The sequence below is a fragment of the Pholcus phalangioides genome, unplaced genomic scaffold, assembly GCF_987345545.1.
Source record: "Pholcus phalangioides strain wild (caught in Gottingen) unplaced genomic scaffold, Ppha-v1.0 ptg000032l_1, whole genome shotgun sequence".
Lineage (NCBI taxonomy): Eukaryota > Metazoa > Arthropoda > Arachnida > Araneae > Pholcidae > Pholcus > Pholcus phalangioides.
Genome location: NW_028301622.1, coordinates 244094 through 266750, shown reverse-complemented (window position 1 = coordinate 266750; position 22657 = coordinate 244094). Strand labels below are relative to the sequence as shown.

Sequence of the window (22657 nt, the reverse complement as noted above, 5' to 3'; positions counted from 1 at the left end):
GAGACCAGGAAAGGAGTTGCCTTGGCGGAGGTGCAAAGCAGTCAAGACGCAGCCAAGCTAAAGGCTGATTTTGAGCAGGATCCCAAGTCGAAGATTGGACAGATTATGAAGAACAACCCGAGGGTTGTCATTCATGACGTGGCCAGGGAGATCGAGCTCCTTGAGCACATAGGAGAAGTGGCCACGAGTGACACACCGATACTCAAAATAATCACAAAATTCAATTCACGAAGACGTGACGCCAGAAATTGGGTTCTGGAAACAGATCCAGGAACTTTCAAGATCCTCATGTCAAGAGGAGCAGTGGATGTCGGCTTGCGCCGGAGCATGGCATGGGGGGGGGGGGGGGCTCTCAATTGCTTTTAAAACATACCTCCATCGCAATATGTGTACATTCATCCGTCTTAACGAAACCCCGAAACTTTTCTCCAACTCCCAATCCCATCTCGTCTGTAATCACCACAAAATTTGTTAATCGCGACAGTACCCAATTGTTCTGGGAAAATATGTTGCAAAAATTTTGTACGTCTTTTTTTTTCTTTTTTGACACATAATAAAGTGTTCCAGACTCTGCCAGGAAGCTGGGCTGGAAGAGATCTCGGCAACGGGATAAGTCCAGTGGCAAAGTTCTGGCGTTCGTTCCTTCATTCAGCTGTAGTCGATGAATTATTTTTCTTTAAACTTTCTCAGTGGTGAATTTTCTTGTCGAGGAATTGCGTGGTGGTGAATTTTCCGGCGGTGAAGTGTTTTAAGTGAATTTTCCGCGGAGGTCACGAAAACACTTTCGAATTGTTCTGTTGGCAAGTATTAGTTTTTTTTGATAATAGGTCTGTTTGTGTCTTTTTGAATGAATTCATGAATTTCCAGGAGTCTTTTCTGGGACACCTTATACATCAGGAGTGGGTTTATACTGGCACAACCTTTTTAGTCCGTGGGCCATACATGCGCTATTTCTGCCGCTCGCGGACCAGAAACTTATTATGAACTATATTTTACGGGGCATTTTCATAATTTTGGCCATCCCATGTCTGTTTTCTTTCCCGTTGGATCTCCCGATGGAGGACGATTCTCCCATTAGGTTTCGTGAGGGGGCGGGCCGAGATGGTTGACATTAGGCTAACTAATTAACTGACTAACAGTTATAGACAATAGCCCTATTTGAGTTGTGGGGCTTCAAGCTGAGAGCCTCCGATTGCCAGGTAATGGCGTACGTCCTCCGGGACGGGTCGCTTGAGTTGCAGAGCTTACCATCCCAACTAATTACAACTGGCGTTTGAAAATTCCCGATATCTTTTCTCTCAAGAAAATCAAAGGTGGTTCTACGAAAGCAAGGAACCATTATTCTGTTATCATCTTTACCTGAAGAAAAGCTACAGATAAAACTAACGACACTATGATCACTGAAAGAAAACTCGTCCTCATCGAAACATGTTCAACAAGATCCTCATTAGTATTGAAAACTTAATCCGAAATAGCAGTACTACCTAGTGGCTTCTGATGCAAAAAATTATCGAGCACAAAATTAAAAAAGCCTCTTTTATGTTGATCCCTAGCTGAAAGGTTCTCCCAATAGATACCCAGAAAGCTGAAATCACCTAAAATAACTACACTCTTATACTTACACATGTGGGAAATTTCATCATGAAATTTGGCTATGTAGTTTGTATCCCTATTCAGTGGATTACAACAAACCCCTACAATAAGCTAAAGACGCCTTTTGTTTTCAAGCTCAACCCAAGTAATTTCAATATCATTACCCTTACACGCTCTAGCCTGCAAACTCGATTTCCCGTTAATCAAGGCTCCACCCTCTTCTCCCCCCCCCCCGTCCGTGCAAGATCTATTTCTAATTATATCCTGCATCGCATCCTGAGATGAGTAAAAAGGGTTCATCATTTGCCCAAGATTCTGTAATGGCTATAAGATCTAGCTAGGCCCTTCACAGTTATTATAGTTTCTAAAAAATATTTCTTATTGCCCAAGCTCCTGGAATTTAGTAGCACACATTTTAATTTGCCTTGTGAATTAACATCAATCGAGAAGTTATCCTACTCAGAATGGAGATGGGTATTTCTCCATCAATAATGATATACAAGATAAACAGAAGACTGGATGTTGTGAAGATATTTATTATTTCAGATGTTAATTTTTTAAGGAAGGAAAAAACTCATCTCTGCCTCTACCGGGAGTCGAACCCGGGTCCCTCGATTGCCGGACGAGTGCTCTGACCGCTAAGCTACAGAGGAGATAGAGATTTTCCTTCGCTAGAGCGTATATGTGCCGAACGGAACCGTGCAATGGACGGTGAACCGATCAGCTAATAGCTCATGGACGACGAGCCACCAGAGGGCTATATATATGACATGAATGCTGTATGTCAGTAGCCTCTGTAGCTTAGCGGTCAGAGCACTCGTCCGGCAATCGAGGGACCCGGGTTCGACTCCCGGTAGAGGCAGAGATGAGTTTTTTCCTTCCTTAAAAAATTAACATCTCAAATAATAAATATCTTCACAACATCCAGTCTTCTGTTTATCTTGTATTAACAAGTGGAGAGCGACATTCATGTCAAATAATGATATATCTTGTATTATTGACTAACCCGCATTTTTTTGTCTACTTGATCTAAGAGTAAAAGGTCTGACCTAAACCTATCGTAAAACTCTCAGACACCTCGCCTATTCTAGTGAATCCCATCCCAACAAAGCCACCTATCAATGAAACCAGCAAGATTTAAAAATGTGACTTTCAGAGAAGATATATATATATACTCCCACCTGATCTGTTCCCATCTACGTGACTACCCGCTCAGGCAGCTTTCACCTACGAAAACCGTCTCGAACGTTTCTAATCATCCCCCCCCCCCTCCCAGGAAGACAACAGCGCTCTAAACCATGAAACGCTACACACCCTATTCCCCAGTTCCTAACCATAGAATCCCCGATAAGTATACCCCTATCACTATCACCCTGTGTGAATTGTCGTTGTTCGTGGAGATTACTTCTTCGACTCCGTTGGTCTTCGGGTGGCTCCGTTATACCCGGGCTTTCCAAAATCCTAACTCTCTCCGGTAACGCTTCGACCTGGAGCCCCAACCTTTCCCTCTCTAAACAACCCTTGCACTTGAAACTATCAGCTATTATCCCCCCCCCCCATAGATCATGGAAACCTCCCGTCGAAAACCCTACACAACACTAATCGATGTCGGGGCATGCTAACACTATTGCCGAAAACTAGATGATAAATAACTACACTTAAAAAATAGGAGAATGAGAAGTATTAACAGAAAATTACAATAACCTAAAAGGCGTTACAATACAAAATACACGTAACAAATTATACCTATTTTATTACAAACACGAAAAAAATTAGGTCCAAAGCAAAATTACAAGAATACCCGAGGGGAAATATTCTACTCTGGTTGATAATACTAGCGCCCAAAGCACCCAAGCAAAGTGAATCAAAGACGCTGGGGAAAGTACCTAAATGGCCAAAACAGAGAAGCAATACACTCTCCTATACGACCACGTGGGCTAAAATTTGATATGCACAAATAAACGACGGGAAAAACCTATCAAAAGAACGAAGAGAATTAAATTGAAGCAAGAGAGAAAATGAATATGAAGCAAGAGAGAAAATGAATATGAAGCAAGAGAGAAAATGAATATGAAGCAAGAGAGAAAATGAATATGAAGCAAGAGAGAAAATTAATATGAAGCAAGAGAGAAAATGAATATGAAGCAAGAGAGAAAATGAATATGAAGCAAGAGAGAAAATGAATATGAAGCAAGAGAGAAAATGAATATGAAACTTAAAAAATGGTAAATACAAACACTTATCTTAAAAATGAACCCTTAATAAACACTCATTAAAATAAACCGAAGAAGCAAAAGCCTCAAAAGTGAAATGCTGCGTTTGTGAAAAAACCTAAAAACCAAAAATGTACGAAAAACATGGTATAGATAACACAATGTTTTGAGATATCTATTTATACAGATACAGGATACCAGATCCTTACGTCCCCGGAGGCACAGCAGCTAATCTCCGAACAAAGGGATCGTACTCGGTGCACAAAAAGTGCGTCTGATCCTTACCGAAGCACAGATAAGGATGATATGGTAAATAATGATTAATCAATTTTCCACTACAACTAGAAAACGGTTAGAGATAAAACCGGGTTGGTAGGGTGTTTTATGTTCCACTTGGGCTCGTCTATCAACCCCTTCCGTTTTGCAGCAGATTAGTAGCAGTTTACGCCGTATATTTGGATTCACACAAAAACACTTTCGAATTCATTTCAAATTCTTGAGATGGACGTGGTCGGGGAATGGATCCTTTCTTCATAGCATTTTTCTTATATATTTGTATATACAGACTGTCCCAAATCGCTTGCACAGTAGATATCTCTGCATCCGTTGACTTTGGAAATATATTTTTTAATTTGAAAAAAGTTCTCATCACTGCAGTTGCTTTTGCAGTTTACTTCAAGTCCAGAACTGCTAAGAACGCTGCAATATCAATTTAGACTCCGATTCTTAGACCACGATTAATCGTATTTTGTTGATTTATACCATGGGTGGGGATACGGGGGGGGGCACTGCATTACCCCAGCGTCAAAGGTGAAATTGACTGATCTAATGTATATATGCATATGTGAACTGACATCATCATCATCGTGCCCCCCCCCCCCCCAGAAATAGTGACCGTGTCCCCCTCAGACTTCCAAGTCTATCTCCGCCTATGGTTTATACTACTCTTGTAGTCGGACTTGTTATTCTGTTATACATATTTATATAGATATATACATAATATACTTATTTAATAAGATTCCGGATGCACCCATCTTTCGGAGAACGCTTCGATATCTCCTAAAGATGGGAAACGGAGCGTGTCCGGTCCTTCAATGTCCAATGTTTACTTTATGCAGTTAAAATTTCAACATTTATTTGAGGGCTCGCGTACTTTTATGTAGATCCTTGCACTAAAACTTCCAATTATTGAAAGGTATATCTCACTCTGAAAAAAATCATTAAACAAAATAAATATTTTTAAATGCAATATTTATCGAGATATTGAATATGTAAAATAATTATGTTTTGGCATCTTATTAACGTGTTGGTAAGTTTCCATTGGATCAAAAGTCACTATTTTTAGGGACTTCACACAAATAGAATGAACTCAACCACTTTATTTTTTTATTCGCAAAAGCTGAATTTCTTGACAATTATTTCGACAAACTGCAGAATTTTTACAACAACAGAGTTTAATTTACGTGTCGCAATTTGTAAACCACCGTCTCAATTATTGGCGACAAATGCTGAAAACTTCAAAGTGAAATTTATCCGTTATATTGCATTTAAAAATATGAAATTTTTTATTAAATGACTTCTAAGAGCTGCATTTACATTTCACTAATCGGAGGTTTCAGCACACCAGGGTCTACATAAAAAGTAAATTTTTCTATTTTTTCATGTATATGACCTATTGGGAAATTTAAGACGTGAGTAACTGCACGTCATTTGAAAATGTTTTGTAATTTCACGTACGTTTCTAAGGTTGACGGTTGCAGAGACATCCACCGTGCAAACAATTTGGGACAGTCTATATATTTTTAATCTTTGTTGTGGATTTATTATGGCTTTTATTGCCATCCGCCTTCTTAATTTTGTTTCAGTCCGACAGCGATGGAGGAGTACGACTTTTGCATCGCTGTTCTAGCTTTGCTAACTGGTAAGTACAGTTATATTTCAATACACACGTACTATATTCAGGTGCGGATCCAAAGAGGTGATGGAGATCATCGCTCCTCCCAAGAGCCAAATAATGTGGGGAAAATCGGTCTGCCGCGTATAATGTACTGTCACCTGGTAATTGTAAAAGTTGCTATACAGCCTAAAAACTTCTATAGAAGAGTTGATCAACTTTGCCCAAGAATATTAAGAAGACACCAACGAATAATACACGAAAATAAAAAGTCCTAATGCATTTCAACACCAGTGGGTGCCGTCTTCAGAGAAAAATATAACCACTAGTCACGCTGACCGAGTTTCCCACTTGGGTTGAATACCAAATCTTAACGCTCGGTTGCTCAGCGGAAGAAGTACGTCTGAGTGGGAAACTCGGTCAGCGTGACTGGTAGTAAAATTTTCCTCTGAAGACGGCACCCATTGGTGTTGAAATGAATTAGGACTTTTTATTTTCGTGTATTTGCCTTATTCGTTGGTGTCTTCTTAATAAAAACTTCTACCTATATACAGAGCTGATCCTAGAAATTCTGCCGATTTAGGTAAATAACATTTTGCCTCCCTTAAGATACGACTATCTGAAAAGAGTTTACTTTCTTCACCTCTATTACCTTGATACAGGGGTTCCCAAAGTGTTGGTCATGGCCACCTTGGGGGAGGTAACTTTGATTTAAGTTGTCGAGAGGGAATTTTTTAAATAATAACGGCCTGGTGAGAAAGTAAATATATTAAATCAATATAATAACTCTTCTTTGAAGGGGCAGCGTGGTCCCATAGTAGGCTCACCTGTTTACATTTTTCCCTATGGGTTTTGGAAAAATGCCTGCCCTTCCAAGGATTAATTAAGCTGTTTAGCAAATATATATATCATATAACGCATTAAAACTCTACATAACATTTACTGAAAATAATTTGAAGAAAAATCGTATTGTCTGTAGGTTGCACACAAAAACACAGAGCCTCACAGTGCATGTGAGGCTCCAACGTATTTATGTTGTCAAGTTGCGCTAGCTATGTGTTCGTGCTGCCGTCTGTCTTCGATTTGATGAAGTAAACATGGAAATGCTTGAATTTTCATGTTATGTTAGTGCCGTGTTGTAGGTCTGCCTGCTCTCGCGGAGATTTCTTTTACGTCCAAACGCCAATGAAATAAATTCAAACAAATTATTTGTGTTTTCTTTCCTCTCTTCACCATCGTGAAATTTTATAGTAACCCCTATCTACGGAGGTAACTTTTCTTTCCCTCCTTTTAATGCTTTTTTTCTTCTACATATATTATACATCTTTTTACTATGCATGTCAGAGCGAAAGAGAACACGTAAGGTGAGGGTGAAAAGAGGATTGTAAAAAAAACCTTTCATCGACTTTATCTAGTATACTTTTTCCTTTTATATACGTATTCCCCCCCCCCCCCTTCTTTTTCTTACGTGCGGTTAGGTTAACACAAGGTCACCAGTTACCAGATTTATCGCCGATTCGTCAAATAGAGACAGTTCAAATGTCTTGCCAAAAGCTTGTACATGAAGTGGTTAAATCGTGATAACCCACTGTTTTAGCAGCAGAAACCGATCTAGCAGTTTCCCTAACTACCTGTTGTCTTATACAGGCGTTGCTAACTGCATCGAATTACGTTGATTGGTTGCATTTCTCTTTTATTTGCAAATGCTTGTCTGTACCAGTTTTTTCGGTACTTTAGTGTAAGCAAGGAATGTTTGGGAATTAAAATGAAACGAAGGTACTTTAAAGTTTCCTGTCATTAGTAATAGGGTTAAGGGTCTGATAGACAGAGCATTCGACGTGCACAGAGCATGAAAATGTAATAAAATGTCTTTGTTCGACGCAAACCACAAAATGCCGTAGGCAACCACGAGACGCCTCGGGGACCAGCGCGGGTAAGTTGGCAAGTTTAGAGAAACGCGTTGGTCCACTGTCCCATGGTGAGATATTTTATTAACTTTCCCCGCTCCGTGCGCGATAAAGTGGAACCAAAAGTTTCGAATCACCCTTGGCATCTGTCGATAATACACTAACAATGGGACGATCTTTTATTTCGCCCGAAAAAAAACGGGCAGATTTTGCTTTTTATGTCTATTACCGAGAACGTAAGTGAGCTTACCGGTGAGCCGGACTTGCGAAGGTCGTGTTGGGAGCTTGGTGCCATCTCTCTTCCAGAAATGGTAGTTGCAGCTACGTGACAGAAAATATTCTGGAAAAGACTGAGGCTATCTACTAGCCGAAACTTTTGAACATTTCCGTATTGTTGACCTGGGTTAGCACGCTCTTTCCCTACATTGAGAACAGAAAAGCCTCCCATACCGTACACTACCCGTTAGCGGAGACCTCTTGTTAACAATCACTTTTTTTAATTACGTCGATATGGGACTCAATTTATTTTACTATCCATTAGCGGACACTCCTGGTTAACGGACAAAATTTACAGTCCTATGGGTGTCCGTTACCTCTGCTGTATATGTACTGTTTATTATTCTAGTACAGGGTGCTCATTTGCCGATATACGACCCACTAGCAGCAGTAAAAATCAACGAATGCGAATGAAATTTGAGGTTTGGAACCGTTGAATTGATATAGTAGGTTTCAAAGTATATGCTCGAGAATGAAAAGAGAAACAAAACCATAGCTCTCGTGGTTAAAGTCAAAGCAACGAAATTTCGAAAAAAAAATTTAGATGGCAACACGCACTTTCATCCATTACCAAGTGATCGGCGAAGCGAAAATCCGTGAATGGCTTTAGAACGGTACCTGTAGCAGCATAAACGCCGGCGTAGGACGCAAGCAAAGAAAGAAGATCTTACTTGGAGAGGATTCTCACTCAGAGGTGTTGGTGCTCTAACCCCTCTAGGGTCAGAAATTCGATCTGCGTTGATTGTTTCCACATGTTACATTGACTGCGTCGCGCGCCGGCGTTTATGGTGCTACAAGTACCGTTTTTAACATCGTTTACGACTTCTTACTGCGCCGATCACTTTGCATTAAATTCCTATTTGAATTATTCGAAATTTTGTTGGTGTAACCGAAACCAGGAGTGCTAGGTTTTTGTTTTGAGTACATACGGTCGACCTTCGGTTTTCGTATTCAATTCGTTCCTCAAGTCCGTTCGTAAACCGAATAACTCGCAAACTGAAAGTGAAGATTGTAGGTGAGGGTGCTCTCCACGTGTCCTTCGCGATTCTCTACCACGGATGCGAAGGAGCTGATAATCTTCTACAGGCAGTCCGATATACGCTTGTGTTTGGCTGTCGGCTTGCGCAGTAGCACGACTCACCAGTGACAACAGAGTCGATGATGCACGTACTATAGCCACATGTTTTTCCTAATATCTATATTGCAAATAAATTTACAATAATAATAACCCCAGAAGGCATGAAATGCACTTATACTGGAAGGGAAAAAAAATAGAACGGGAAGCACTTCGCACACGGAGTCAGGTCGAAATCCTCAATAGCGGAAGCAAATCTTGCGTAGGAGGAGCATACAAGTTCTGATGGAAGACATATTCTTGCCACATGGCATCTATATCCATGGAAAAAGCAATCCCTTCTAGCCGTTGGTATTCTGATTTGGAAGCGATGCCTACGTAGGTTAACTCGCCTGTCTATGATCTCAAAGAAAGGTTCTCTCGATGGTAGACAAACAATTTGGTGGACTAGCTTGTAGCACATCTCCAGATCTGCAGCGATTCTGATTCTATGCTATTCCAGCGAGTGTAAACCCAGAAATTGAAGTCTCTGGCAATAAGATAGGCTGCTCGTGCCAGGTATTCGTTTAGTAAACGACTTCTGTGGCTTTTCGAGGAGCTTCATATCCTTGATTTTGTAAGGGCTCCATATTTGCGAACAGAACTCCGGAGTCAGGCGAATGTACACACAGAAAGCATATGACGACATATGTGCATCACACTTACGGTATGCCGTACGTAATATATATGAAATTCTATTAGCTTTGCAGACTATGCCATGATCATGATCAGTGAAATCCAGAATGCGGCTCATTGCAATTCCTAAATCCACGCATGTATCCAATTGCTGTAACGTTTCATTACCTAGTTGGTAATATTCGGGATCGGTGCGTCTACCTAAATGCATTGATCCACTTTTTGATGATGAAATAGGTAGCTTTTACTGACAACTCCACTGGAAAAGTTGTTGGCATGCAATTCTTAGGCCCCTAGTGTTTTCCACTGGAGAGAATAACTTCACGTCATCAGCGAATTGCAATAGCAGTGTCGCCTTAACGCATGGGCCTCATGAACTTGAGATGTGGTTAAAATTTTAGAAACTAAGCCATGTAGATTGGTAGACCGGCATTTTTAGTAAGGCAAAGACAGAACAAAGATGCCCTTAAGACAGCATTGGTCACATGCTGTTATCAAAGAACTGCTTTGAAAAGTTCTTTGGTTCAATTTGAAATGACTGCTGATTCATGGGCTAGATCAGAATAGTCGAAATCTACCTGTTTAAATATTTCTAAAAGAAAACAAATCGTCATGTGACCACAGACTTCTGAAAGGTGGTTTCTCAGGGAATTGCGTGTTCGTAAGGCTTGCTTTTTGCCAACTGGTGCGTTCGTAAACCGAGAACACGAATTCGTAAAATAAATAATTTTTTACCGTTGAGCAAAACCAATTGTCCGCAAACGAAGCCGTTCGTAAACCGAGGGTTCACTGTACTCTGAAACACCCATATCTCGAATTTCATTCGCATTCGTTGATTTTTGCAAAGGACTCGTACGTCGGCAAACTTATTTTATGACCACCCTGTACTTATAAAAGTTAATATAATGTCACATATTCTATCTTTTTTATAGCCAATTTCTCACTGCGTCACTGTGCAGAAGATGGAAAAGCGTGGTCTTATTCAGAAAAATATGGTAAGGATTACACATGCTTTCGATTTGCATAGCAGGGATGCAGAACCTCCATGCCGCGGGCCAGATGAGGCCCGCCAAGGAGATTCAATCCAGCCCGCGAAAGGTGTTCCGGTAGAAAAGTATCAATACGCACATTACGATCAATACGTAGACTGACCATATTTCCTTCATAAAAATACGAGAAATCTCTTTTCATACGGGATATCGCCAATTATTACCAAAACAATTTGTCAAATACAAGCAAAAAAAAAATTCAATTAAGGCCAAAAGCATTGTCAAAGGCAAGTAAGCAAAAACATTGTCAAAGGCAAGTAAGCAAAAGCATTGTCAAAGGCAAGTAAGCAAAAACATTGTCAAAGACAAGTAAGCAAAAACATTGTCAAAGGCAAGTAAGCAAAAGCATTGTCAAAGGCAAGTAAGCAAAAGCATAGTCAAAGGCAAGTAAAGCTGCCTTTAAAATGCCAACTAAAGCCAAATAGCATTCATTGTCAAAGGCAAGTAAAGCTGCCTTTAAAATGCCAACTAAAGCCAAATAGCATTCATTGTCAAAGGCAAGTAAAGCTGTCTTTAAAATGCCAACTAAAGCCAAATAGCATTCATTGTCAAAGGCAAGTAAAGCTGCCTTTAAAATGCCAACTAAAGCCAAATAGCATTCATTGTCAAAGGCAAGTAAAGCTGTCTTTAAAATGCCAACTAAAGCCAAATAGCATTCATTGTCAAAGGCAAGTAAAGTTGCCAATTACAGGCAAAAAAGTATTGTCAAAAGCAAGTTGCCATTACAAAAAAAAACTCTAAAAAGCAAGTTGCAAATTGGAGCAAAGAAAAAAACCAAAGGTGAGTAAAGTGGCCGATCACTTCAAAAAAAAATTGTCGAAGGCGAAGAAAGTACAATCGCCCCCTCCCTCCCGTATTCGCGGTTTTTTACCTTTATTGGAAAAAAGTTTTCAGCAACACTCAGCGCGTCATTCACGTGTTTTGCTTACAAAATTTGAGTTGTGCGTGTTTAGCATGGCTCATCTTTCTAGTGCTACTAAACTAAACTAAACTAAACGAACCGAGCACGTCCAGGACCTGTCGCACCAGCGCGATATAAGCTCTGTACCATGGAGGGCGTGGTCGTGCCGGAAAGACTCCAGCTGGCAGTCCGGCCGTGTTAGGGAAAAATAAGAAGAATAAGAAAACAGAGAGGAAAATCAATAAAAAAGGAGAAAAAAATAATAGTTATAAAAATAAGAAAAATAAATAAATGATGAAGGGAAAATAATAATAAAAAAACAAGTAATAATAAAATAATAAGTATAAATAAAAATAATAAGAAAATATTAATGTTGGGCAAGCTGTGAGCTCTTGGCCTCTTTCCTTGTGCAACTCTAGTGGGCTTTTAGCCTCTTTTCCCTTTTCACGATTGTGGCATAAGCTGATCATGGGCTCTCGGCCTCTTTCGATGTTCATGCCGTGTGGGCTTGTCAACTCTTTTATTGGGCTAACTGGTGGGCGCCGTGCCTCTATTCACTGCGGTCCAGTTAGTAGGCCTCTTTTCCCATTTTCGAGATTTTCTCTTCACGTGGGTTGTCAGCTTCGGGTTCGCTGGTCCGGCGGCAGATGGTTCGCTTTCTTCTGACTCCGACGCGGATGTAGATATCTCCGTGTATCGGCGCCTGGCAGATAGTCTCGTCGATCGCCTTAGCGGTGTCGGTTCTTGTTGCATCTGCTCGGCTTCCTGTCTCTCTGGACCCATTTACCTGACTTTTTCTGGGTTGTTCCGAAGGAATGCAACAAGATCTGCCAATTTTCTCGTCAGCTCGGGTCTGTCCAGGATGTTCTTTGTCCAAGCTGCGATCTACCTCTCGGCTGGCGCGTTAAAACGTAGGTGTGCCGTGTGCGGGCAGGCTGTTGCGCATTGCATTTTCGTGCCTATCTGGCCGCACCCACACCTGTCTGACGGTACCACCTTAAACCTTCGCAAGTTGGCGGTAGAGGGCCCATGCCCTGTAACGAACATGATACTCTCCCTTCTCCATTTATTCATCTTGTTTCTGACCCTCGGTAGAATCTCGTGTGTTGACCGCCCTGGTTTGTCGACGGTATCCCATGCTTGCTGCCACTCTTTATCATATCTTTCCATAGGGTCGCTTTGGCTGCCGAGTGGAGGAGGAGTCAGAAAAAGCCGGAGACCGCAGCCTGGGATTTCAAAAGAAGTGTGGAAAAGACTTCTGGGACAAGTACGAAGAAGTCGGCATGTTGAAGTGGGGAAAACTTGAGAATGTTCTAAATACTTGATGATATGAAGAAGAAGAAATGGCGAACAGAAATCCCATTGTTCTTTCAGAAAACATCGTCAACAATTGCGGCACCTTCTTTTACATTCCCGTCTACCTCTGTGTCACCCTGTTCTTTCTTATGATGTTCAATAAACAAGATATATAATGAAAAACCTATGGTTTCGGTTATTCGCGGATTTCCGTATTCGCGGTCACAACCGGAACGTAACTCCCGCGAATACGGGGCCGACTGCAGCTGCAATCAAAATAAATAATGTCAAAGGCAAGTAAAGTTCTCAACTATTGCTAAAATTTCTGAGAATTTCCAATGGCAGAAAATGATAGCTATTGCAAGATACAATGTGATAGTCTAAGTGAGATGAAAATATTTTTGCGACTAGAACGTAATTATGATAGAATCATAATTGGCAGAATATGCAGCTAATCCGAACAATAGGCACCGGGACCTATTCGGATTACCGAGGTTTGTATTTTAAACATGGCTATTTTAAAACTGTAATAATAGTGATTATCTGCATCAGTGGGATAAGAGTTACAGACCAGATAATTCCGTTTAACAATGACCAAAACAATTGGGGGAAATTAAAGTGATTTTTATACTCTCCAATGCTTCAGCCAATGGACCAAGGGGGAGATATAAAACATCAGATAAGTGTACAAAAATGTTGTTTCGATATCTTATTGGAGATTAGAATGATTTCCCTTCCCATTCTCCAAAACATTAAAAAAAGAAAAAAATTCTATGAAAAAAGTCATTCACTGGCCTGTAGAAGCATGGAAAACGTAACGGAAACGTTTGTAAAGAAAAATTAGGAACAAGACTTGCTTTTTTGCGACCATAACCAAGAAACAACAAAGGCATCCGACGAAATCCTGAAGCTTTTAAAATAAATCCCTAGTTGCGAGGAAGCAGGGGAAAAGATGCTGGTGAAATGTTATCATTAGACACCAATAGCCTGGGTGCCGCCTGCAGCAAATAAAAACTGACAGCTGTGACGTCACGGACGATCTATGTGTGTGTGTGTGTGCCAGAAGGTGGAAGGTGTTGCTGTGTGTGCGCATGAGGGAAAAGAAGAAGAGTCAGTCGATGCAGGGGCGTAGCCAGAAATTTCGTTCGGGGGGGGGAACCACTTTCATTTTGGGGGGGGGGGCAAAGTGACAGAACAATGGATTTGGCCATCTTTTTCCCTTTTTTCGGTCATTTTCTCACATTTCGGGGGGGGGGGGGAACCAGACCCCCAAGTCCCCCCCCCTCGCTACGCCCTTGAGTCGATCGGTACACACCGAAGAGTGTAAACGCCCGTTAACCGTTAGTATCCGAAGATGTAAATATAAAATTATATTTTTTAATTAAGAAGTAATGTTTCTAATTACCGAAGTCACATCGCCTCCCGAGACGTTGCATTTGGTGACCCGGAGAACAGCAGCCTTCGATGTAAATCTAAACTTGGATACACGGCGCCAGATTTCGTTACAGGTATGGGTATGTGCTATAATAGCTGTATCGTGACGAAAATGCCCATTTTGGACATGCAATTTCGTTGGTGAATTTTTCTGAGCAATTGTTTAAGCATTGAAATTTACGAATTAAATTTGCTGCTCACCGAACGATTTGCGGAAAATGGCTGAAAATTCAAATTCCGAAAATGCAACCGCGATCGAATTAGCGCACGTGGCAGTAAAAATCCCACCTGTGTGGAATAATAATATCGCAATATCGTTTACTCAGGTCGAGAGGCGAACTTTGAAATTTCTAAAATAACTTCAGTTATACAAAGTACACTGCTGACCACCATAAATGCAACACCCTGAAGGAAGCATGCAAATAATATTAAATTTACAACATGCATTAGCGGAGGTGAGATATGCAAATGATTAGAATTTCAGCGCAGACGCACATCACGCGCGCCTGTGGCGCCACTTCAAAGCGCTATTTAAGGCTTGGAGATTTCGACGATTTGAAGTACGGCAATTGTGTTTTTCTTGTGGTTTTTTCAAAAAAAACGATCAATTATGCCTCGTAGAAAACAGCGATCATCTTTTGATCAAGTATTCGAGTTCGACAGAGGAAGGATAGTGGCCCACCGAGATTGTGGATTATCTTTCAGGGAAATCGGTAGTCGTGTTGGACGAAACCAAACAACTGTAATGCGGATATGTGATCGTTGGATGCAGGAGGGTACGACGGACCGACGTGTTCGATCGCATCCACCTCAGTGCACCACTTCACGTGATGACAGGCGTATTGTGCGTATGGCAGTGACGGATCGCTCAGCCACATCACGAGCCATAGCACAGCACATTCAGTCTGTACCGCATCATCCAGTGTCTGTACCGCATCATCCAGTGTCTGCGCGTACCATTCGACGCCGTTTACAGCAGAATGGTCTGTCCACAAGATGTCCATTGCTTCGTCTACCCTTGACGCAGAACCACAGACGTCTCCGCCGCCAATGGTGCGATGAAAGAAGGATGTGGACGGCACAATGGAATGAAATTGTCTTTACTGACGAGTCACGCTTCTGTCTGCAACACCACGATGGTCGGATTCGAGTCTGGAGACACCGTGGAGAGAGGATGCTGAACAGCTGCGTTATGCACCGCCACACTGGTCCTGCACCGGGTATTATGGTATGGGGCGGTATTGGATATCACTCTCGCACTCCTCTAGTACGCATTGCCGGTACTTTAAAAAGCCAGCGCTACATCTCCGAGGTGTTGGAGCCAGTTGTCCTTCCTTACCTTCAGGGCTTGCCCACAGCCATATTTCAACAGGATAATGCGCGACCACACGTGGCACGCATTGTCCAAAGGTTCTTCGTGAATCGCCAGATTGAATTGCTTCCCTGGCCAGCTCGCTCTCCGGATCTTTCGCCGATAGAAAACATGTGGTCCATGGTTGCTCAACGATTGACCCAGATTACATCCCCAGCTGCCACACCAGATCAACTTTGGCAACGCGTGGAAGCTGCTTGGTCTGCTGTACCCCAAGAACACATCCAAAGTCTCTTTGAATCAATGCCGAGGCGTGTGGCAGCGGTGATCTCCAACAATGGCGGCTACTCTGGCTACTGATTTTGGCAGGAACCACACTTCACAGAAGTCTATAAATTTAATCATTTGATGCTTGGTCAACATGTTATCTACAAAATAAATATTGTTGCGATATCTCTTGTCTTTCTTGGTGTTGCAATTTGGGTGGCCAGCAGTGTACAATACTTTGTTGGCATACTTGAATTCGGAAACGTTGCCTGCTGTGACCGATGTCGTAGTCAATTCCCAAGCACTGGTAAATACGAAACCATAAAAAAAACGATTGTTGGAGGAATTTCACGGACTCATAAACTCAACAAATCCGGAGATTGCCTTCCGAGTTACAGCTAGGGGATAAGAAACCATCTACTTTGTTACGACAAATGAAGGAGTTAGCTAAAAGCTCAGTAACTGAGGAATTTCCCAAAATTTTGTTCCTCGAAAAGCTCCCCGCTAACGTGCAGGCAATATTGAACGTTGCAACAGTGGACTTGTCAGAATTAGCCCTCATAGCCGATAAATATTTGCGAAGTTTTCATCGATGCAAATTTGTATGCAATATCGGATGGGCCATCCGCATCGAAAAGTGATGAAATTGCTGACTTACGAAAAGCCGTAGCTGAGCTTTCGCGAAAAATGGATGAGTTTTCCTACTACACAGCACAGGCCAAGCTCAAAGGCTCGCTATCGAAGGCCTTATGCCCTAAAACACAATCAGCAACAGGAAACAAATATTTGCTATTACCATGAACGATTCGGGGAAAAGTCGTATAAATGTCGTAAAACTTGTAACTTTCGAAATGCAAAAAACGAATGAGGTGTGCTGCATCGTCGAATGGCATTGAAAACGGTGCAGCACAAACACAAAACCGATTGCATATCTTCGACAGACACACTCACTGACAATTTTTGATTGATTCTGGAAGTGACGTGTCATGCATACCGTCCCCATCGAACTGTAAACTGAGGCCTTCCGATCGACATTTGTTTGCTGCCAATGGCACTGAAATTCCGATTTTAGGTCAAAGAGTTTTAAACGTTGACCTTTGATTACGAAGGTGTTTTGAATTGAGTTTCATCATTGCCCCATTCTCAATTCCGATTATTGGAGCTGAAGTCTTGAAAAATTTTGGTTCACTCTCTTTAGAAGACTTGAAAAACAAAAAGCTCTTCTGTACTGTAAAACGAATTTGCATGTAATTGTTAAAATACAAAACATTTTGCAATCTGAAACTCGGGTGATTTTGAACAGCTCTAAGTATGTGGACATTCTGAAAAATTTCCAGAACTCATAAATCCCACAACGAATTTTCGCAAATCAGTCAAACACGACACGGTGTATTGCATACAAACAAAAGGTCCGCCGCTGTATTCGAAATCGAGGAGATCTCGAGGAATCGGGACATCTACAGATCCTAAGAAAGTGAAAAAAAGAGTTTGAATATCTTATGGATCAAGGATTATGTAGACCGTCAAGATCACCTTGGTTATCACCGATCCACGCGGTTCAGAAACCAGATGGCTCATACAGGGTATGCGGAGATTATCGTCGTCTAAATGCGGTTACTTCGCTCGATAGATATCCTATCCCACATATTCACGATCTGGCGAATGTGTTGCACGGCAAAACGATATTCATGAAATTGAACACTGCTCAAGCTTATTTCCATATTCCTGTATCAAACGAAGATATTCCTAAAACAGCCCTCGTGACCCCTTTCGGAAGTTTCGAAGTTTTGTATCTAAATTTCGGACTTAAATGCGCCGCACAAACCTTCCAAAGGTTTATGAATGAAGTTTTACATTCTTTCGATTTCGCCATATGCTACTTAGATGATGTTCTAATTTTTTCCGAAAACGAGCAACAACACATGCAACACGTAGAGAAGGTTCTGGAGAGGCTCGATGCCCATGGTATGAATATTAATGTTTCAAAATGCGTTTATGGCCAACCTAAAGTCACTATCTTAGGTCACGAAATTACCGATGACGGCTTAAGGCTGAAACACACTGCACTGACGTGATGTGTTTTCACGTCGTGTCAGAGACGTTGTAAATTCGTGGAAATTCTCTGACGTGGGAATTTCATGCCATATAATTTCATGCCATATAATTTCAACGTCACAGAATTTCCACGAATCAGAATTCACAACGTCTCTGACGAGACATGATAATCGCGTCACGTCAGTGTAGTGTGCTTCAGCATTTACGGCCACTCGAATCCAAGAGATTACGGCTATACAAGATTTCTCTAAACTCATTTGCATTGACAAACTCAGAAAATATCTTGGATTAATAAATTTCTCTCGCCGATTCATTAGAAATGCCGCTCAAATTTTATCACCTTTAACCAACCTACTCAAAGGGTCAACAAAAAAGAATGATCAGACGAAAAAAATAGAGTGAAATGCAGAACTAAATACTGCATTCGAAAATTCCTAAGTCGCTCTAAAAACAGCAACACTGTTAGTACTTCCTAACGTTGACGGGAAATTAATACTTCAGTGTAGTGCCAGTGACAAAGCAATTGGTGCAACATAGAACACTCTCGAAAATAATGAGCGTGTTCAATGTTGATAAAAAACAACAAAAATATTCGAGTTTTCGACAGAGAATTACTTGCCATTTACGAATCAGTAAAAAATTTTAAGCATATGCTAGAAACACGACTGTGCTAAATCCAGACCGATCATAAGCCGATCATCTATGCTTTTCGAAAGGCAGGTGATAATTATTCAGAGACAGTCTCCTTGGCTTTCTTACATGTCCGAATTCACAACCGACATAGTCCATGTGGCCAGTGAAAGAAATACGGCAGCCGACGCATTGTCGCGCATAGCGGAAACACGAATGCCAGGTCCTTTGAATTACGACGAACTCGCTTCAGAACAAAATAAGATACTGAATTAAAAAGATATCTTAATGACGAAAATTCAGTGCTGAAATTGAAAAAAAAGGTCTATGCCAAATTCAAAAACCATGGTTTGTTGTGACATATTCACGGGTAAAGCATGACCATATGTAACAAAATCGCTACGCAAAAGTGCCTTCTCTAATCTGCATCGTTTAGCACACCCGGGAATCAAGAAATCCTTGAATTCAGTGAAAGAAAGATTTGTCTGGCCAATCAATCAATAAAGATTGTCGTGAGTGGGCCAAGACATGCCTTGACTGTCAGCGAAGTGAAATCGTGAAGCATACGAAATCCGAACTGGGTAAATACTATTCACCAACATCACGGTTCCAACACATACACTGTGACTTGGTAGGCCCTTTGCACAAATTCGAAGGCAAGACTTATTGCTTAACATTCATAGATCGATCAACTCGCTGGTCGGAAGCGTATCCAATAGTGGATATAACGGCACAAACGGTAGCTAAAACGCTTTTCACAGAATGGGTGTCCAGATTCGGAGTTCTTGAGTACATCACGACCTACCAGGGTAGACAATACAAATCATGCCTGTTCGATGAACTGACTAATCTGTTGGGGATCGAAAGAAAAGGAACTTCGCGAAGAAAAGAAACTTCGCCGTATAACCCTAAATACAATGGTTTGATAGAAAACTTACAGTTCTCTAAAATGTGCAATAAAGTCTCTTAGTTCTTTCAGGTGGACAGAATCACTGCCGACAATCCTCTTTGGCTTCCGAGCGTACCTGAAGGAAGATATCCAGGTGAGTTCAGCCGAACTGGTGTACGGCTCAACCATACGACTTCCGGGAGAATTCCTCGAGACTTCAACGCAGTTGAGCGATCCGAAGACCTACGTAGAGATATTGAGGATACTATTCCAGAATTTTTGACCAAAGCCGACGTCATCTCTCGGTTCTACAGATATCTTCATCCACAAGGACCTCGCAAGATGCTCGCATATGTTCTTGCGGATCGACAGGGTGAGAGGTCGCTTGGAGTCACCATATGAAGGCCCTTATCCGGTGCTACAGCGGAAGAAAGATGTCTTCAAGATACTAAAGAAGGGAAAGCCGTACGTCGTGCGCGTCGATCGAATCAATCCCGTTTTCATGCCTGAAGATGCTGAAGTCCCAACGTCATCAAGCCGAGAAGTACGTACCAGCGACTCACCACATTGAGACCCGAAAGGAAGGACGTTCGAAAGACGCGGCCCGGTCGCAAAGTCAAGTTTGTGGACAGGTTCGTGTCTTAACGTGTTCAAGAACACTGCGAAGGGGGTACTGCGATGCCACCTTCAGCAAATAAAAACTGACAGCTGTGACGTCACGGACGATCTACGTGTGTCTGCGCGCATGAAAGAAAAAGAAGAGTCAGTCGATCGGTAAACACCGAAGTGTAGGCCTGAGTGCCGTTAGTATCTGAAGATGTAAATAAAAAATTATATTTTTTAATTAAGAAATAATTGTCTCTAATTGCCGAAGTCAATTCGCTTCCCTAAACGACGAGACGTTACAAGCCATGAAGTTTTCACGGATGCCGAAATCGTCTCCGAAGTTTCAATTGGCAATGACTCATCGTTAAGCGGTGGGTTGGATAAGTGATTTTCAAAATGCGCGTTGTTGGTCAAGAGCGTTGAGGTAAGCTGCGAACATTGATGATTGCCTATTCAGTGCTTTGGAACACTTCCTTTCTCAGACTATTAGAGGGGCATAATATTTTCTGTATTTTCGGCACCAAGTTTCATCATATGTTCATACGCTTCCTGTAACTCTGCCACAGTTCACTGTACTCGTACATCGTTTTCGCCCTGTACCATATGTAACATTGTGACATATGTAACATAACGTTTTATTTTGCACTTCTGCATCTGCTTGCTGCATGCATAATGCTTGTCTATAGGCCATTTTTCCATCTTCGTATTTTGTTCCCCCCCCCCCCCCCCTGCACTGGCACAGCGTTTCTATTCCGCATTTGTCTCTTTTGTGATTGTTGTATACAGTATTGTATATATATACAACTCAGTGGAAAAAAATTAGGAACATCCCTCTCTCTCAAACTTCGACTCGCCTGTGCAGGATGTGCGCTGACGTAATAAGCCGGATTTGCTGATAAAAGGCTTTCTTTTGGTCAGAAGCACCAGTTAAAGTTGCAGTTTGCCTGTTCATAGGGAAAACAAGAGATTTGAGTGACTTTGAACGTGGCATGATTGTGAGCACCAGAAGGGGTGGTTCCAGTATTTTCTAAACCGCTGATCTTCTTGGCCTTTCTCGTACAACAACATCTCGATTCTTCAAGGAATGGCAGCTTAGTCAAAAAACTTCGAGCGGAAAGAGAAATATTGGACGGAAATCGCTTTTGAACGAAAGAGGTGCCAGGCGAATGACATGCATTGTGCGCAGCAACAGACGAGCTGCAACGCAACAAATTGCAGCGCAATACAACTCAGAATCATCAGAAAGCATATCCGTACGCTCTACAAGGCGGATCTTAAAACGAATTGGTTCTAATTGCGGGCGACTAACAAGAGTCTCTTTCGGTGCAAAACCGAAGGAAACGGCTTTTGCGGGGAAGAGAACGCCAAAATTGGAAAGTTCGACACTTGATGAATGGAAGAATATTGTCTGGTCTGACGAATCAAGATTTCTTCTTCATGACGTTGATGGCAGGATCCGTGTATGGCGCAAGTAGCACGAAGGCATGGATCCGCATTCCACAGGACAACTGTTCAAGCATCACGGACTGGGGAGCATGCTATTCCCGGCAGGACAATGCACCCTCCCACGGAGTTGCAATTATCTCAGACTAGTGTGAAGAACATGATTCATAGAAGAGTATCTGCTGTCATCAAAGCCACAGAGGAAGTCCCACACGATATTATCGGTGAGTAACAGGGTATTCCTAATCTTTCGGCTGCTGGGTGCGTATATCTATAGTTTTTCCTAGCCCCCTTCGAGGTCCGCTGGTAAAGTGCTAGTATCTTTGTAAGTACCTGCCGTTATGTAATCTCAATTTTGTATCTTCTTCCCCTCTGATGGTCTTTCGGTGCTTAGTGCTCCGGGCGTCGCATCACTCTTCCACCATGGCCCGAACCCTCTGGGTAAGCAGCTTATATCCCCTTATGGGGACAGATCAGGGGTCATGGTCGGTTTGTTGTCGTTGTTGTTACCCTTCCATACAAATACAAATACAACGCCACAACAGGCAAATTGCCCAACGAGGTGGCTGAACATCATGGATCCCCGAGCCCCTACCTACTACTCTTACACCACACATGCACCCCCCCCCGGAACCCCCCAACGAATCGGTACATGCGGGAATGTGCGTGTACGCGTAGTGCAACCTGACGTAAAGTTTGTTTCTGTGTAATGCTTGTTATGTGTAGTGCTGTCATCTGCCCCCAGTTTTACAAACTATGAGTGAAGTGTTATGGTTGAATGATTTATCGTTGTAGGACTGTTGCTCTCTGTGGCGAGACTTTTTAACGGGGAGATCGGCTCGCATTTGCGCCTTGAAGTTGGGAACCACAGAAAACCAACTTCAGCCGACCACCACTGTGGGGTTCGAACCCGGATCCTCGCATCACGAGTCCGGCACTATAACCACTCGACCACCACAGCTACGTGGAGTAGCATGATAATGCAACTCCTGCAGACATCATGTTTCTTAGACGCGATGACTAAGAACTGCATCGTTCCTAAGTAACTATGTAATTCATCGTTATGAGCTATTTGTATTCATTGTCTATACGTAAAATGTAAAATGTTGCAATGCAGAATTTATGAGCCTTTTCTTTTTCTA

The 22657-nt window shown here is 41.9% G+C and overlaps 1 protein-coding gene and 1 non-coding gene across 2 annotated transcripts in view; both read left to right on the top strand.

Moving 5' to 3' along the window:
- Nucleotides 1–2383: 2383 nt before the first annotated feature.
- On the top strand, nt 2384–2455 carry TRNAA-GGC (transfer RNA alanine (anticodon GGC)). Its single transcript has one exon. It is a non-coding gene; the product is annotated as a tRNA-Ala (tRNA).
- Nucleotides 2456–5675: 3220 nt separating this feature from the next.
- LOC149066105 (putative carbonic anhydrase 3) overlaps nt 5676–22657 on the top strand; it is a 35180-nt gene continuing 18198 nt past the window's right edge. Inside the window, exons 1-2 of the mRNA XM_089253152.1 lie at nt 5676–5727; nt 10566–10628. Of these exons, the coding sequence (XP_089109278.1) occupies nt 5682–5727; nt 10566–10628 (109 nt within the window). The 5' untranslated portion in view covers nt 5676–5681. The remainder of the gene's footprint in view (nt 5728–10565; nt 10629–22657) is intronic.